The sequence below is a fragment of the Cavia porcellus genome, unplaced genomic scaffold (assembly GCF_034190915.1).
Source record: "Cavia porcellus strain 051 isolate PalLab524CR breed Dunkin Hartley unplaced genomic scaffold, mCavPor4.1 scaffold_13, whole genome shotgun sequence".
NCBI classification, from domain to species: domain Eukaryota; kingdom Metazoa; phylum Chordata; class Mammalia; order Rodentia; family Caviidae; genus Cavia; species Cavia porcellus.
Genome location: NW_026947496.1, coordinates 27,891,877 through 27,910,003, shown reverse-complemented (window position 1 = coordinate 27,910,003; position 18,127 = coordinate 27,891,877). Strand labels below are relative to the sequence as shown.

Sequence of the window (18,127 nt, the reverse complement as noted above, 5' to 3'; positions counted from 1 at the left end):
GAAAATGTAGGGAAAAGTTTGACGAATCCTGTTTCGGCAGCGCTTGCTTCTGTGGGCTGTCCACTCACCTGCAGGCTGAGGATGAAAAATTACTGATGTCCATCTCCAAACCCCTTGTTCTCTCTGGGTGTGAGAGAGCTCACTCTCAGGACCCTTTCCACCTGGGTTCATCAGTCTGTTTGCTAACACCATTGCTTTGGAGACCGAGGTGAAGAATCATGAGTTCAAGGCTAGCCTGAACAACATAGTGAAACTCTATCTCAAAAAACTAAAAAGGGACACGGAAGTCAAACCACAAAGCAGAGGCAGCCAAAGTCCAGGTTAGATGGCCAGTGTGGAATTGGGACTCCCAGGAGACAGGACTGGTTGAGGGACCAGGGGTGCATCTGGGGGCACTACCTGCCCCACGCACCACAGGCTAACTCACGCTGAGCCCCAGGTAAACTGGGATTGCCCTGCTGGCCTGTGCCCTCCTGGGCCCTGGCAGCTAGAAAAACAACTGAAAGCTTCATTCAGTTCTCCAGTATCCAGGTAACACTTCCCTTTGCTTTTCCTCCCCCCCCCCCCTTCACTTTATAAAGTTTTATGCTTAACATGTTTCATACTTTTAATCTTTGGTGGGGTGACTTTGGAGAATAGGAAAAACCTTTCTAACTCTGCATAAAAATATACAAATATTTGTTATAAACAAGTTTACCATCCCCGGATATTCTTAATGTCTAGAAACAATAATCTAAAAGTCTTCAGACATAATCCAGCCCATAATGCAAGCTGGACAAAACCTCCCAGGTTAACTTTAGTATCTTAATTATGTGGAGGAGACACTCATGGCATTTATAACCACCGTGAAATCCCATTCATTGTTAGCCTTCTTTCTTACAATTCTTGGTTTAATAAGACTTTGTTCTGTTACTGAATATATCATTTGCTGCACAGAAAGTTTATCCAGCATATGTTTGCCTAAAGGATAAAAGTTATTCCTTATGGTTGTTTTTTTTTTTTAGGTATAGAAGTTATTTAATTCTCTAAAATGTACCCAGAGTGTTATTAGTCTAACCTCCTTTTCTCTATAATGCTCTAAATTACTAATGAAAGTTTCAAAAAAGTCAAACATTTGTAAGGTGTAGCCAAAGGTGCTTGGTACCCCAAGAATCACTGCACAATCATCAGTGTTGCAGAGCGATCATTAGCGATCATTTACCTTTACTCTGCACAGTGCTCAGCCCACCCCTGGGGTACAGTTCTCAGCACAATGCACCCCAGGGGAACCTGCACACTCCCATACCTGGTTTCTACTCCCAGGATTCTGCTTGTGTGGGTTTGAACTTTACCTCTGCATGGAAGTTTTTTTTTTTAAAGCCTTCCAGGTGATTCTAATATGAAGGCTGAGAATTCCTCAAGTCAACGTTATGGGTCTTCTTTTATCCTAATTCATAAATACTGGTGCATTTTTCTTTCCCACAAATAAGTGAATTAATACAGTGAAATAATATTTTCATTGATAAGACACCCTGTTCCAAAGGGCTGGAAGTGGTTACAGGCACTCAAAGGGCTCAGCAGCAACTGTTTACCAACTAGTGAAGAATTATTTCAACATTTCAACCAAGAGCTTGCAGTAGATCCCTCTGTGATAACAGGAGGGTTCATAATTCACTGGCCATTATAGCAGCTAGTAAACACACACAGCTACTGAGCAATTCGGCTGAGCTACTGTGACTAAGGAACTGTAAAGCTGTAACCAGAAATGGAGATGGATCTCAGTGGTAGAGCACTTAGCTTGTGCTGGGTTTGATCTCCAGCACTGGGGAAAGAAAGCTTTGACTTCATTTCATTTCGAGCACTTACTGTTTAAATGTGAATAGTCACATCTGGCCGATACCCACTGTACTGGATGGAACAGTTTCCACCAATGTACCACGGCATCCTAGCTGCAACTTTGAACCATAAACCCAGACTCTTTTCACCTCTAAATCTCTGCCTGTGTCATGGTAATATGCAAACTGACTGTTCCCTTATTTGTAATGCTTGGAACCAAAAGTATTTGCTGCTTGAGATCCTTCCAGATTTTGGAGTATTTGCACATAAATAATAATGGTTATTATGGTTTCATGCTGCAACCCATGCGGACAGTGAGGTCCTGAGAGGGGGCGATGTGAGATTATGAAAAAGCTAGATAAAAGGAAAGCTGGGACCTCTCTAATGGAGAAGCAGTGATAGTCCAGCACAGTCTGCAGCTTTATTTAGACGCAGTAAAAAGAAGAGGAAGTATGCAATGGGGCTGAAAGCGAAAACATTCTCAGATGTATTTGTGCTGTAGTTAATGGGAAGGAACACGAAGGCCAGACACCTGTTAATGTGCCACCGAGCTAGAGGTCAGTTTGTTTACATGGTCTGCCTCTGGCAGCTCATATTCTTAGGGCTGACCTTGCTGTATTCTTGATGCGTGGTCTATCTCCAGCTCAACTGTGGCTCAGCCACTCCCTACTGCCCCAGGTCTAAACATAAAAGTCATTATGTTTCATATATACCTTATACACAAAGCTTAAAGTAAACTTTCTGCAACTGCTTCATTCACTTACATTTGTACCACAACTCATTGCAGAAGGTCAAGTGTGGAACCCATATGTGGAGTCACACCAGTGCTCAAAAGACTCAGACTTTAGAGTATTTCAACTTTGGAATTTCAAGCTGTCAATGCTCAGCTTGTATCAGGACCTGTTCTGCACTAGACATTTGTGTTTGTTACCTTTCTCTCATCGCTGAGACAAAATACCCAACACCCAAAGTTGAGGAAAAAAAGGTTTATTTAGCTCATAGTTTGTCTCAAAAAAAACAAAACAAATAAACAAACAACCCCCCAACCCAAAGTTATTCTTTGCCTTGTAAACATACAGTGAGATGTTTTCTACCAGACATACTGCATAGTCGAGGCTGGCCTTGAACTCACTATTTAACCCGGGTTTGCCCTCCAATTTATGGCAGTCCGCCTGCCTCAGCCTCCCAAGTGCTTGGGGTTACAGGTATGTACTACCACGCTCAGCTCAAAGCATAATTTTGTAGCTAAGGTTTCCAAGCCTAAATTTGATTTTTACAAATGATCATTTAAGTGTAAGGATATGTACTATAGAGAAAAAAGTTATTTAGAAGTTAAATTTACTGATGTGTAGAATAGCCACACTGATGAAGTCCCTACTGTATTTAACATACAATCCAGGCACAAAGTGTGGTAGCACACAACTGTAACCCCACCACTCTAGAGGCTGAGGCAGAAGGATTGCCACCTGAGCTATATAGTGAGTTCAAAGCCAACCTTAACTAAATAGTGAGACACTCAAGGAAATAAAAAGGCATATAATCCAGGAATAAATGTAGTTTGTAAAATCATTGAATTGAGACCACCACAAGACTTCTGCATTATTTCATTACTTTGGCATTCTTTTGGTCTCTGATACTGGCTCAGATGTTCTTGGTTGTTCTACATAGTCCTTAAAATCAATGATATAATTAATAAAAAGAGATGACTTTTCCTTATCATAGCAGATGGCTTACAATGGCAATCCAGTATCAGAGAAGGAAAAGACACAAACCACTGATGTCAATTTATTTTGAATGCTGAATAAAAATGTTTAAGTTCACGTTTAATGTTCTGCATGTAGGAGAAGATGGACGATTGGCTTATGAACAGTTGGATAAATTTCCTCGAGACTACGTTAAAGTTGGAGGTCGTCATGGAACTGAAGTAGCCACAGCCTTTTAATTACGAATTAACTCTGCCTAACTGCTGTCCTAAATCTCGCCCTTTCCATCAAGAAGGTGCTGCGATTTCTCTGGAAAGCATCTCGAACTTGAAAAATCCTGTTGAGGTTGTCTGGAAATGTGACATGTTATAAAAAGTGCTCAGAATTTTGTGTCACAGTACCTTTCTGCTTTCTCTTTGGCCAATAGAATAGGGCTATGTAATAATATTCAGTAGATTACATCGTTGGTTATTATGTCTGACAGTACTCAGTAAAAAAAAAAAGTCCATCTTGTTATATGCAGAATTTTAAAATAGCCATCTTTGTACTTTTTGGAAGTTCTATAAGCTTGAAATAGTTGTGCGATATTTCAATAAATATATGCCTTGCAGTTTCTCTGTCATGTTCTCAGGGTTGAGTGGCCCTTTAGCTACCTAATTTTACTTTAAATACAGAGCACAAAAAAGAATTACTTCAAATAAAAGTTTACCTACAGAACCTGGTAAAATGATCCATTGTCAGAGTCTAACTTTTGTATTTTAGTTTTTTAAATGACCACTAGTATGTTTGGTTTTTTCTACACTGAAATTCCCAAATCAACCTAGCGTGGTGGTGCATGTGTATAATCCCAGAACTTGAGAGGCTAAAACAAGAGGAAAAGTTCAAAGCCATCCCGGGATACACAGTGAGTTCCAGGCCAGACTGAACTTTATAGGGAGACCCTGTCTCAAAATCAATTAATTGCCAGGAGTGGTGGTGCAGTACTATAATCCCAGCACTGAGAAGACTAAAGCAGGAGGCTCACCATGAGGTTCAAGCCAGCCTGCACTACAAAGCAAGCCTCTGTCTCAAACAACTAAGATTTTTTTAATTAACTGACTAAAAATAAAAAATAAATTCTCCAATTACATTTCTGTGATAGCAAAATGATAGGTAATGACTAAGAACTGTTGCATTAGACTATACTCATATTCTTACAAGCAAAAAAATCTTAAATCTTAAGCTTTTTAAAAATGAAAAACAGCCATTTTTATGATACTATTACCTTTAGATAATTTGCTGCTAAGACAAATCCAAACCATTCGCTGTGAATTCAGAAAGTTCTTTGAGGCTCTCGAGGCTGCTTTGAAAGAACCTAAACACTGGAGGAATCCTCATGGGGTAGGAATAGAGAGGTGTGGGATATGGTCTGTTGCCAGGTATGGTGCTGCACAACTGTAATCCCAGCACTCCAGAGGCTGAAGCAGGAGGATCTTGGCGAGCTCAAGGCCAATCTGGACCACACTGTGATACCCTGTGTCAAACCAACAAAAGCTAGTTCCTGCTTCTGTAAAAATGACCATGAGATTAGGAAGAGGAAGGATGCTCCAAGGAATGGAAACTGTCCCTAGAGAAATCCTTCACTCCTGGGTAGGATGCCTGGCCCAAGCAGTGATAAAAGCTGCCCCCACTCAGTATCTCGGTAGCAAGTCCGTTCAACAAGGGCTACCAGACTTTTCAGAATGGTTCTCACTGAAGAACTTCTCTCCCGCTGAAGAACATACAGCTGGGGTATGCCAATGTATCAAAACAGTGTGTGTGTATGTGTGTAATTTAAAACTGTGGAATATCAGTTGTATTCTTGATGTGTTTGTATAAAATGTGGTTCAGATGTCATTTTAAATATTTCCATTTTAGCAAGACTTTTAAAAAGGGTTCGTTTCATTTTAAAGTGAAAATCATTTGCCAGGCTCCTGGCAAAATAGTTCTTTCAACTGTGAAGTTACAGTGTACATATTTGTATATTTATAAATATTATATATATGCATATATCTTTCATTTTAAAGGTACATTGTACAGTCTATAGTTAGTGTGTATAGTCTATGGCCTATGTTACGTGGTTGAAATGGTTCTTCTTATAGACAGTCAAGTCACAGGTGTTACAAGGTCTTTTGTTTTTGGTTTGGTTTTGCATTTTAAAAATTTTTGTGAATATTGCATGAGTAATGAATTCCATATGTTTTGTATTCACCTCTGCATTTTATGTTTGGTTGGGGGGATGCTTTTAGTTTTGTGGCATTTATATTCATCATTCAATCATGTAAGTCAAAATAAAAATTATTTTTACTTACTCCTATACAGAGTCTGATGTGGTCTTTATGTCCTTTCTTGAGTTCGTATTTACACTACTCCTCCTTTTCAACTTAGGTTCATTCTTATCTTAAAATCTCTTCATCTATAAATGAAGAAAAAGTTTGAGATGTCCTAAGTTACACAGAGAATGGAAGAAAGAAAGAGATAAGAGAAGCGTGGTTTAAATCAGAACTAAACTCATCTACGTTTTTTTCCTGGGTGCTGAAATTAACCCATCCAGGTCATAGTGTGTACTAACCAAGTAGTCACAAACATAGTTGAACCTTGGTTTGTGGGAATAATTCATTCCAAGAACATGCTTGTAATCCAAAGTACTTGTATATCAGCAAATTTCCCCATAAAAATGGAAATTCAGATTATTCATTCCATACCCCAAAACTATTATTGTAAAATTTATTACAATTCTTCTCCCTCCGAATATAATACAAAATTATAAAGATAATACAAAATATAAAGAAAAATAAATTAACTTGTAGTTACTTTGAAAACCCTCACGGCCAGTGTAAGAGAGATGAGAGAGGAGTGTAATTGTGCAGGATGACTTCACTATCATTAATGCAATCACCGCTATCTATTGGTTTAATGGAATCTTTTCTTTTCATGCAACTGTAACAAGGAACTATCAATGACACTTGCTCTTGCTTCCTTTTGATGAGGATCTTGTAGAAATGTGACACTGCACTGTCATTAAACAGATTTGTTGCTCTAACTGGTTTACACTTTTTTGGGTGATGATTTTTCTATAAAATTTTGCACTGTTTCACACATTTTACCTGTCTCCCTAATCTCATTTGAAGTGAAGGGTTCCTCCACCTTTTTTTTTCACCTCTTCTGCAGACAAGATCTTCTCTATAACTTCTTGCTGTTGGAGATGATCACCCACAGTCCCACAGCAAGAGAGAAAGGAGAGAAAGAGAGACAGATCACTGGCTCAGTTGTGATCATGTGACATTCACTATCACATACTACTCATAATGCATGACATCATTCATTTAGCAAGTTAAAATTATTTGCTCATCTTGCAGAACACAAAACAAGTTTCTCATAATCCAAGGTTTTATGGTCATTGTCTTTATGGTCTTACCCTAGGACTTTGCCCCCCTCACATTGTTTGCCCTCAGGGTCTTCTCCCCCAAATTATATTATACAATGCCCTGGCCCTTTAGTTCTGGTAAATATTTTCCCAATCACTATCTGGCCATGCTGCTTGGGCCTTACAAAATTTGTTCCAAGACTGTTCTTACCCTTATATAGTTCTTAGCAACTATATAGCTCACTAAATTGTTTATTTTCAAAAACCTCTTGGTCTGAAAAGTCTAACCTAACAAAACTCTTCCTACATGTGTTATAACCTAATTGTGGGGGAAGAGAGAGTTGTTTCAGAATGCAGTGTCCTATGAGCAGAGCCCCTGAGCTCTCTGATTGAAAGGGAGTGTCGTCTGCTCATGGATATTCCCAGTCCGAACCACCAGTGGCAGCAAGGGCCCTTGTATTCAACTCTGAAAGTATTGATCCAGCAGCTTGTTATACACCCCATATGCTCCTGTGTTGAAGACTGGCCATCAGGCTGTGGCTGTTGGGAGCCTGCAGTGCTTTGGAAGCCTATAGAGTCTTCAGACAGTAGGGTCTGGAAGAATGGACCAAGGTCACTGGGAATGTGCCCTCAGATGGGATCTGGAAGCACCAACCCTTTCTCTGCCTTTGCTTCCCAGATGTTATGAAGTGAGCTGTTCTGCTCCAGCACATGCTTCCTGCCACTATGTTCTCCCTTGCCACAGGCTCAAGGTATTGAGACCAAATGACCATGAACTGAACTCTCTCAGACCATGAGCTACAGAAAACCTTTCCCCCTGTAAGTTATTTGTCTTAAGATATTTTTTTTTTGCCATCAATAAGAAATTTATTGCTCTAGAAAATTCTAAAGGCTGGAATTGCCCAGAAAATTTTAATAGGTTTATTTGTAATTGCTATAATGTTGAACTTTTGAGCTGGTTCACTGAAACATTTTAATTTGCCTTAATGCTTCATACCCCTGCATTAATACTAAAAATTCATAGACTAGTGGGAGATCCCAGAATGGTGAAGCAATGAGTACTAATAACTCAGCTTCTCCAGAAAAAAAAGCGTGTAGAGTCTGAAAAATAATAGCTTGGAGAGAAATCAAAATGCGTGGAAGTTCTCTCATAGAAACCATAAGAGAACAGACAGAGGAGAAGAAAATAGGATTAAGTGATCCAGAAGAAACAGACACCACCACAGAGGAGAGATCATTCAGCGCTGCCAACAGCAGCTATCTAGCCACCAGCTGGGAGGCAAACTGAAGCTAACAACTTTTCTTTGGATCATTAAGAACAAGAAAACTGCACCAAGGCTGAGAGCATCTTCTGCAATTGGAGCCAGCAGGGAGATTGTGAAATGAGGCTTCCAAAGTCGCCTTCCACAGTCAACAGTTGGGGAGTAACCTTAGTAACACGGATGCAATCCCACAGTCATGTGGAGCAGGAGCTAGCAGGGACGCCATTGTTGGGTGTCTGAACCAGTGTCCCAGCGCAGTCCTGTGGCTGCTTCACAGTGCCAAATTCCCAGAGTGAGAGAGAGAAGGGCAATCATGGGAAACTGTTCACAGTTGCAGAGTAGACTGTGGGGAGTCTCACTGAGAATCAGGGGCTCATAAATGCAGACTTGGATTGTACAGTCAGAGGCCACTTTCAGCCTGAGCTAAACAGGTCTGGAAGCTCACACTGGGATCATGTTCCCACTATAAACAGATCTCTACACCCAGGAGTGTTCTGGTGACAAATAGCCACCTTGGACTTTCAGTGTGAGCAAAGACACATCTTGGCCTCAACTCTGCTCCTTAATCTTACCTAGGCCAAGGAAAAGAGTCACATGTCCACAGCAATAGAAGACCTTCTTTTACTATTCTTTATTTGTATTTTTTTCATTTTCTATACTCTTTGCTGTTCTCCTTCTGTACATTTTCCCCCCTGCCCCCACACTTTTATTCCATTATTTTACCCTTTTTTTTCTTTTATAAGCATGTTTGTGTGTGTGTGTGCTTCTCTTCTTGTTGTTTTTTTTTTCTCACAATATAGTTTATAGAGGGTAAGGGATTCTCCCTTGTCCCTGTTTATTCCTCCTAACTTTTAAACACATCCTTGAACATAGGGACTTAATGGATACATAAAGAACATTCCACCCCTGTACAAAGATTATATATTCTTCTCAGCAGCACATAGTACTTTTTCCAAACTAGATCACATACTAATCCACAAAGCCTGCTTAAGGAAATATAAAAGGATAGAAATGATGCCATGCATACTATCAGACAATTGAGCGATGAAATAGAAGTCAACAACAGAAGAAATCTCAGACAAGGCCAAAGCTCCTGGGAAGTTAACAGCCCACACCTAAACCATCCATGGGACACAGAAGAAATTTAAAATTTTCTAGACGTTAATGACAATGACAGTACAACTTGTGAAAACTCAACAATACTAAGAAAGTAGTTTTAAGAAGAAAATTCATCACAATCATACTCACATTAAGAAAACACAGCAAGCTCCAACAGACGACCTTATGAAAAAGCTTAAGGCACATGAGAAATAGCAACAAACGAGTCCCAAACTGACATTAAGGAGGAAAAGATGAGAGTAAAAATCAATGAAGTTGAGACTAAAAAACAGTATTAAAAACTGGTGAATCAAAGAGCTGGCTCTTTGAAAGAATAAATAAAATAGGTAAATCCCTAGCCAGGCTTATCAAGAGAAAGTGAGAAAAGACTCAAATCAATGCAATTAGGCATGAAAAAGGTGAAATCATAACAGACACTGTGGAAATCCAGAAGATACTAACTACTTTGAAAATTATATTCCAAGAAATTAGCAAACTTTGAAGACATCCTTAGATAGTATAAACTATCAAAACCAACCCAAAAAAACATAAACATGATACCCAATAACAAGCAATGAAGTTGACACAGTGCTAAAGAATCTACAAACTAAAAAAAAAAACTCAGGACCTGATTGATTCACTGATGATTCTGCAAAACCTTTAAGGATGTTATATCTCCAATACTCTTAAAGCTCTTCAAAGAAATTGAAAGGGATAGAATGCTCCCAAGCTCATTTATGGGAGCCAGGATCACCCTGGTCCCAAAACCAGATAAAGACTCAACTGAAGAAGAAAACTATATGTTAGTCTTCATAATGAACATAGATGCAAAAATACTCAATAAGATATTAGCAAACAGATTGCCGTGCATTATTTAAAAAATCATACATCATGATCAAGCAGGTTTTATCAAAGAGATGTAAGGATGGTTCAACATACATAAGTTGATAAATGAAATACATCATATAAACAGAAGCAAGGTCAAAAACCATATGATACATCAATAGACACAGAGAAGGTCTTTGAAATTCAACACCCCTCCATGATAAATTCAACATCTATCCATGATAAAATCCCTGAAGAAAACAGGTGTACAAGGACCATACCTGAATATGATAAAAACTATATGACAAACCAATAGCCAGCATCATATACTAAAAGGGAAAAAACTAAAAGAATTCCCTCTAATATCAGGAGTAAGATGAGGATGCCCACTAACACCTCTTCTATTCAACGTAGTACTTGAAATATTAACCAAAGCAATTAGGCAAAAGAAATAAATAAAAGGTATACATAGAGGAAAAGTAGAGCTCAAATTATCATTATTTACAGATGACATGATTCACTACATATAAGACTCAAAGAACTCTTGGAATTAATAACTAACTTCAGTAATGTAGAAGGATACAGGATCAAAAAATGATTTTTGAATCATTAGCACTGTTATTTCACTAACAATGAATAGGACGAGAAGGGAATTATGAAAACAATTCCCTTCACGGTAGCTTTAAGAAAAATGAAATGCCTAGAAATTAACCTAACTCAGGAAGTGAAATATCCTGCAAAGAAAACGACAGTATCCTGAAAAAGGAAATTGAAGAGGACATCAGAAAATAGAAAGATTTCCCCTGCTCCTGGATAGGCAGAATCAATATTGTCAAAATGGCCATGCTCCCAAAACTATTACAAGATTCAGTGCAGTACCAATTAAGATATCAACAGCATCCTTTGCAGATCTTGAAAAAATAATCCTAAAATTCATATAGAATTAGAAGAGACCCAGAATAGCAAAATCAGTTTTGGTCAAAAGGAGCAAAGCAAGAAGCACAGCAACACCTGACTTCTAGCTATCACATACTGTACTAGAAAGCATTATTTATCTTAAAAACAGCATGGCTCTGGAACAAAAACAGATATGTGGATCAATGGAGTAAGAGGACATAGAAATTTCCCTTGATACATTGAGTTAATTCAATCTTTGACAAAGGGCCAAAAGCATCTTGGAAGAAAGAGTCTATAAAACAAGTGATGCTAGGAAAGCTGGTTATCTGTGTGCAGAAAACTGAGGCTGGACCCTTATCTCTCACCATGTATTAAATGAAAATCAAAATGGATCAAAGACCTAAACATTAAAACAGAAACATTAAACTTACTGAGTGATAAAATAGGTAAACACTTGAAGACATAGGTGTAGGAGATGATTATCTAAACAGAACCTCAATTACAAAAAATAAATAAAACAGCAAGAATTAAGAAATTGGTAATATCAGACAAATTGGTAATAGCAACAAAAGAATCAATTAGTAGGGTGAAGAGACAGCCAACATCAGGGGAAGACATTTTGCCAGCTACTCTTTAGACAGAGGACAATATCTAGAATACACAAAGAACTCAAAAAAATTAGTCCACCTAAAATTAAAGGTCTGGTTGAAAAATGGGCATGAAAGGGCCGAGGATAAAGCTCAGTAGTCCAGTGCTTGTCTGACAAGCATGAGGTCAGGAGTTCCATCCCCAGTACCAAAAAAGAGAGAGACAGAGAGAGAGAGAGAGAGAGAGAGAGATAAAGAGAGCAAAATGAACAGACACTTCACAGAGGAAGAAGCACAAACGGTTAAAAAATATATGAAAAAATGCTCAACATCTCTGGCCATTAGAGAAACGCAAATTAAAACAATGCTAATGGCAAACATCAAAAAATCAATCAATAACAAATGCTGGCAAGGCTAAGGTGAAAAGGAACCCTCCTTCATTGTTGGTGAAAATCTAAACCAATTCAACAGTTAGAGAAATCTGTATGGAGATTTTTCAAGGAACTGAAATTAGAAATTCTATATGACCCAGCAATTCTCCTGCTAGATGTCTTCCTTAAAAAGTTTAAGATATCATAGTGCAGTGATACATGTGTATTAACATTTATAGCAGCACAATCCATAATAACTAAATCCTGGAAATAGGCTGCATTCCCATTAGTGGACTATGGATAAAGAAAATGTAGTATCTATCTATAATAGAATATTCATCTACTATAAAGAATGACAGATGTGAGACATTTATAGGAAAATGGATGCATCTGGAAAATATAATGTTGAATTAAATAAACCAAACACACAAGCTTAAATACTAAATGGTATCGCTCATTTGAGTGAGGCAAAGGACAAAGAGAATAATAAAGGATGGATAAAAAGAGGTAAGGAAATTGAACTCTTGCAGTAGGGAAGTAGTCCAAGCAAAAGTGTGAGGGGTGAGGAGGAGGGAAAGGAAAAGGAAGAGGAATAAAGATATGCCATGTACAGGAACCTAGTAACCTCAATTAATGTAAGTATCATAACATGAGCTAAGATTAATAATATCAGGAAGACTTGAAAATGGGATAAGGAATTTGGAAGAAGAGGGACGGGAAGGAATGGGGAGGGGTTTCTAAAAAAAGGAAGAAAGAAACAAGTTGTGGCATACACATGTAACCACTCCCTAAAATGATTATAAATTCATAAACTGTGGACATATACTAATAAAATTTTTAAAAATTCACCCAGAAATGAAAATGGGAAAACTGTCAGTACAATTTCTGTCTCCTATTTTCCACTCACAATCATGTAGTTCTATACCTTTTGACATCATGGGAAAAAGAATATCTAACATTCAAAACTACCAAAAAACCTTTTGACATCATGGGAAAAAGAATATCTAACATTCAAAACTACCAAACATACCAAAACTACCAACAGGAAGACATGAAAAAATTTTTGACAATGAAATGTTCCCCATCATCGTGGATTCTTAAGCACAGTCTCTACATATGCAATGTGATATCTTTTCACCTAATCATTACACATTTGGCATGGATGGCATACAGGTTTGTATCTTAAAACAGGCCAACCAGACTGGACTCTTTTGCACCAACAGCTGTGCTCTGGAAGCAAAGATCTTTTTTGAAGTCCTGAGCAGTTTCTCGCACCAGACACTGCTAATCAGTTTGCAAATCAGAAGTTCAGTGGAGTTCTGATAGCATCTAATTTCATGGAGTACCATAGTCTTAGCCTATAACTAAGATTTCACTCCTCCAGTAGAGTGTGCACCCTTAGAACCAGCTTTTGTATTCAGTTTTTTGCTGGGTACTTTACAACTGGTGGATTTGTGCGCACTCTTCTTTGTACGAGCCATGGTACAGTGGCCTCCACAGTAACCCCTTCTCCTCTGACTTCAGCTAAAGGAATATTGCTGGTGTTAGAGACTGATGGCTGTGAACACAAATCTTGGGTGTCCTGTTGCAGTAACCAAACCTGACAACATACAAAACTCATTTCAAGCACTAAGATCATCACAATAACTATATCTGGTGATATGGTTCAGAAGTCTTTGGAATTGGTTGGTGGGAGGAATTTGGAAAGATTTGGAGAAGCGGGAAGCCCAGAATGCTGTAAGCAAAGATTGATGTATGATTCTCGTGAAAGTCAGAAGATCAGAATGCTGATAGAAATAGAGTGTAGAAGCCAGGTTCAGTTGGCTTCATATGGAAATGTGGACTCTGTGAGGATTGGACTAGATGCCACTGCTTATTACATTCTGATAAAGAATTTGTCCACATTTGTCCATACCTAAGACTGCAGTAAACTGTACTAAGGTGATGGACCAAGTAATTTCCAGGAGGAAATTCAAGGGAGTTCAGCATTCAGGCAGTGGCTGCTTTTAGTCACATGTATAATATAAGAATCAGGAGAAAAAACAAATAAGAGAGATTCAAAAACTTGCAATTTGGCCTGAAAAAAAAAAATGACCACATCCAAAAAAGTGTGGTTGTTAAATAGATTAGCACCCCTTAAAAAAAAAAAAAAACACATACTTTCTCCCCCTGGGACAATAATGAAGACTCTTGAGGGCATCTCAGGATTTGGCAGAATCCTACCAATTAAGACTCAAGAGTGTTAAATTAAAAACTTGTGTCAAAGAATTTCCTTTGAAGAAATCCTGAGACACAGAGGCCACTCTAGGGAATTTGTTCCTCTAGATTCCTTTCCCAGTGTTTGTCTTCTAAACACTCAGAGGCTACTACTGCAGCCTTGACTCAAGTGGGTCTAGCTATCGCTCAGGATGGCAGCAGATCCTGGCAGCACCCACAGGACGCTGGTTCTTATATGCAATATATGCACAATGTAATGGTTGTGGGGTCACAGAGGCTCCCACTCAGATTTCAAAGAAATGCCTGAAAGACAGAAAAAGAAAATCAAAAGGAGTGTTACATCATCTCTTAGCAGATAAGTGGACATAGGTATTGAGGAGAAAGGAGTGCCAAATACTGAGGTCTGGTGATTGGATTTAGCAGGGTAAAGACCTTCATCAGAAGCATTAATTATCAGTTTCAGGGGTGTGATGCAGTTAAAATCCTATGCAGAGTCTACCCAAGAGGAGAGAACTAGAAAAGACTTGAGATGACAAGTGTGGCAACCAAAGATCTTTGCTACAAACAGGAGTAGAGAAACAGGCATGTAGTAGCTGAGGGAAGGTGGTATAGGAGACCCAGAGAGTCTTTTTCTAAATGAGAAAAAAAAAGTACAGCATGCTTACTGATGAGTCGAAGGATCTGATAGAGATAGAAAAATTGTAAAGACAAGAGAAGAATTTTGGAGTAATATCTTTGAGTGGGGTGGCAGGGGCTAGTTGAAAACTGCACAGATAGGGAGGAAGAGAATCAGAGTATGGACAGAGATGCAGACAAGTGGGTAGACATGACAGAGTTACAAAAGTACTCTTTTGATTGCTTCTGTTTTCTCAGAAAAATCAGGCAAAATCTATATATACTCTTTGAGTAGGTAACAGAATAGTCTTAAAGCCATGAAAGATCAATGGAAAGGAGCCCAGCACATGTTGGAATGGGCAGTTCCAAGTAGGCTCTACAAAGGTGCAAAGGCAGGATGAGCTCAGGATTTAGCTGAGGTTTTGTGTTCCAGGGAAGTAAAAGTAAATTTCTTTAAGTTGATACTGTTGACAGTGTTCAGTAGGAACTTAGGTATACATTGCTTTCCTTTGGCTCATATATCCCATTCCATTGTTGCCAAGTAATATGTTCTGGAACTCTTGATTTTCTCTTTCAGGTGGGTACCTGAAGTATCCTTGACCATTTGGCAAAATGACTGAGAAACAGCAGCCTTTTTATATGCGAATTGGGACTCAAATGTCTGGGTATTTATTGAGGCTGTGGACCTTTTGCCATAAATTTTGGAATGTCACTATTATGGGTCATTTCGTTAATAAGAAAGAAGAATCCATTCCTTCATCTGACAGTACTTTTTACAAAGAAAGAATTGTAATATTTGGCTATATATTGAAGAATAAATCTCTATCCCCTGAAACAAGAGCTCAAGCTGCAAAGAAAATTGGACTTCTGGCATTCACAGGTACTGACTTAACCAGATGTGTTAAAATAGCTATTTTGTGATCTTTTACCTTGTTAGAATCCTATAATTTGGAGATTTTTTTTAAAGTTCTGTTCTTAAAATACCAGTATCATTTCTTTTTAATTATTAGTGTTTTATCTTCTACCACTACAAATACAACTACTTTTTCTTGAATCTCACTTTTTAAAAGAATGTGCCCACCAAATAAATTACTAGTTAGATATTTCCCATTCATATTAATCAGTTGTATAACATACATACTGAAACTGCCTGCCCAAGTTCTCACTAGCTGCCAGACATGCTGATACATCCCTATGGCTCCTGCTGCTCAGGAAACCAATGCAGGAAGATTGCTTAAGTCCAGAAGTTCAGAGCCAACCTGAGCAACATGGTGAGACCCAGTCTCAACAAGTAAATAATAATAAAAGTTTTCATTATTAGAAAAACATCACAGGCTATACTGAGTTGATGTGATTTCAACCCAGTAATACAATTCTAATGTAGAATAAAAGTACTTGATATTTTATTTTTATCATGAATGCATTACACAGAAAATGTCTTAAACGCATCAGTAAAACACATGTCTTAAACACATACACTTAAAACAGCTATTAGGAAAGCCAATAGTTGTTATCAGTAAAAGGCAATAAGTAATGTGTACCTTGCTAGAAAATAAAGTGATACACACCTATTCAGCACACATGGCTCTAATTATCAAGTCCAATTCATTGCACAGTTTTTCTAATACATTTTTAAATACGTAACAAAATTTTATACCATCTTTAGTGTCTCCTAACCAGAATTTTTGGCTGGCAGCTACAAGTATATTAATTGATTTTGTAAGTGTGCAAATCAATTATTTAGCTTGATAGACTAAAACTTTTGAAGCACTATGTCTCTGAGAGAAAAACAGTAAAAGAAGTCCTTCCCACCAACCAGCAGGGTTGGAAATCACGTGTGGAGAGCTGGAGAAAAAGCAGCATATTTCTGAGATCACCCCAAAGGAAGGATAATAGTGTCTACCACTTGGGCTGACTCCACTCCCTAAATAACTGTATTCACCTTTTAGGGGAAAAATGAGCTAGTAAAAAAAATCCGCATTCTATAATTTGGTGTTATTTTTCCTTATCTATATTAGTGGGAAGCAAGTGAAAGAGCTTATTCCCAGCTTCAGCTAAAGCTTTAACAATGAATAGAATATTGCCAGGACCCTGGGACTAGTGTATCAAAGTGAGAGAAACCTAAAGCAGTTCAGAACTCTAGCAGCTAGAATCTAACCATCCATGTCATCTCCTCCTCTCCATCAAGGAGTGTTCATCCAGTGACTTACTGATCCATACCTTGATGAAATTTAAGATTGACCTACAAGGATCTGGGGCTCAGTTATATGGCAGATAGAATCCAGCACCAGAATGTATCAGTAGCCAAAGGAAGAAAACCTTTAGGCACAAGTTCCTTTCAGATCTGCAAAAGAACTGAAGTAAGAAACACATGAGAATGGGACCAAGGACAACTCCTACCTACCTTCTACAAGGCCAACTCTTGGCTTTAAAGCAATCCTTTTCTCTCTGCTCTTATATTCTGGTCTCCATGGTTTTCTCCAGCACTGAAGACAGAAAGTGTGGCTTTGATTAAGGAAACAAGGAAGGAGCCATAGGCAGGTAGTGATCTTCCCACACTTTCTATGGTAACTCTTTGCTGATCCGTATACAGGATCTCATCTTCCCAGCAGCATGAGAAAGCAGAAAATGAAAGGTATCCAAAGTATTATTTCTGTGGAAATAAAAATGTGAACACGGCCTGGGAGTGTAGTGAAGCCCTGGTTTCACACCTTTGCAACACACACACACACACACACACACACACACAAATGTGAATGCTTATGAGATTCTGAAATGTTACTAGCTACTAGATATGCCAGATATCTCTGCAAATGCAAATATTTGTTTTACAGGAGGACCAGGTGCTGAGAAACTTGCTGCTGAGTACATGAAAGAAGTAGCTTACTTGCTGCAAAATGATGAGGTGGCACCCAACATAAAGATCCTGCTGCTCCAGAGTATATCGTGTTGGTGCTACCTGAACCCTGGGAGCCAGCAAATGGTCAAACGTCTGCGCTTTATTCCTATTCTTGTTGGTTTGTTGGAAAATTACCTTGACTATTCTGTCAAGCAGAACAAAAGCAGCCTTCTTTTCGTTAAATTTTGGATTTGTTATACTCTATGTGTCTTAGTGTACAATGACTTTTCTTTACTAAAGGACCTTAAAGACTACAATGCTCTAAAATATAATTTGCAAATACTAGCTTCAGAGAATTGGTCGGGATGGCCTGAGAATTTTGCAGAAATGTTGCATCACCTAACTTGTCTTTATGGCATTTAATTTTTTAAATCAGTTATATTATTCAGCTCTCTATGCCATTGTATTACCTTGGTCAGAAACCTGAAATGTATAATAAAAGGTGATGCATTA

General features: G+C 38.3%; 2 protein-coding genes and 1 pseudogene across 7 annotated transcripts in view; 2 read left to right on the top strand and 1 right to left on the bottom strand.

Annotated features, from left to right (window-relative positions):
• Positions 1 to 5,853, top strand: part of Ripor2 (RHO family interacting cell polarization regulator 2) — a 203,570-nt gene extending 197,717 nt beyond the window's left edge. For all 6 annotated transcript variants that reach the window (XM_013151407.3, XM_005003288.4, XM_005003289.4 and 3 more), the window contains one exon: positions 3,657 to 5,853. In XM_013151407.3, coding sequence (XP_013006861.1) covers positions 3,657 to 3,757 — 101 coding nt within the window. In that variant the 3' untranslated portion in view covers positions 3,758 to 5,853. The remainder of the gene's footprint in view (positions 1 to 3,656) is intronic.
• A 7,200-nt stretch (positions 5,854 to 13,053) lies between these two features.
• Positions 13,054 to 13,424, bottom strand: LOC134478433 (histone H3.3A-like; annotated as a pseudogene).
• Positions 13,425 to 15,282: 1,858 nt separating this feature from the next.
• Armh2 (armadillo like helical domain containing 2) lies at positions 15,283 to 18,127 on the top strand. Its single transcript, XM_063259696.1, has 2 exons — positions 15,283 to 15,655; positions 17,610 to 18,127. The coding sequence occupies exons 1-2, from the start codon at positions 15,388 to 15,390 to the stop codon at positions 18,035 to 18,037; spliced, it is 696 nt and encodes a 231-aa protein (XP_063115766.1). The 5' UTR covers positions 15,283 to 15,387; the 3' UTR covers positions 18,038 to 18,127.

Bases quoted from the DNA above. Each gene is read 5' to 3' on its own strand.
- Armh2 (XM_063259696.1), top strand. From the start codon at position 15,388: ATGACTGAGAAACAGCAGCCTTTTTATATGCGAATTGGGACTCAAATG. The intron at 15,656-17,609 runs GTACTGACTTAA...TTTGTTTTACAG, and splicing joins TGGACTTCTGGCATTCACAG to GAGGACCAGGTGCTGAGAAA.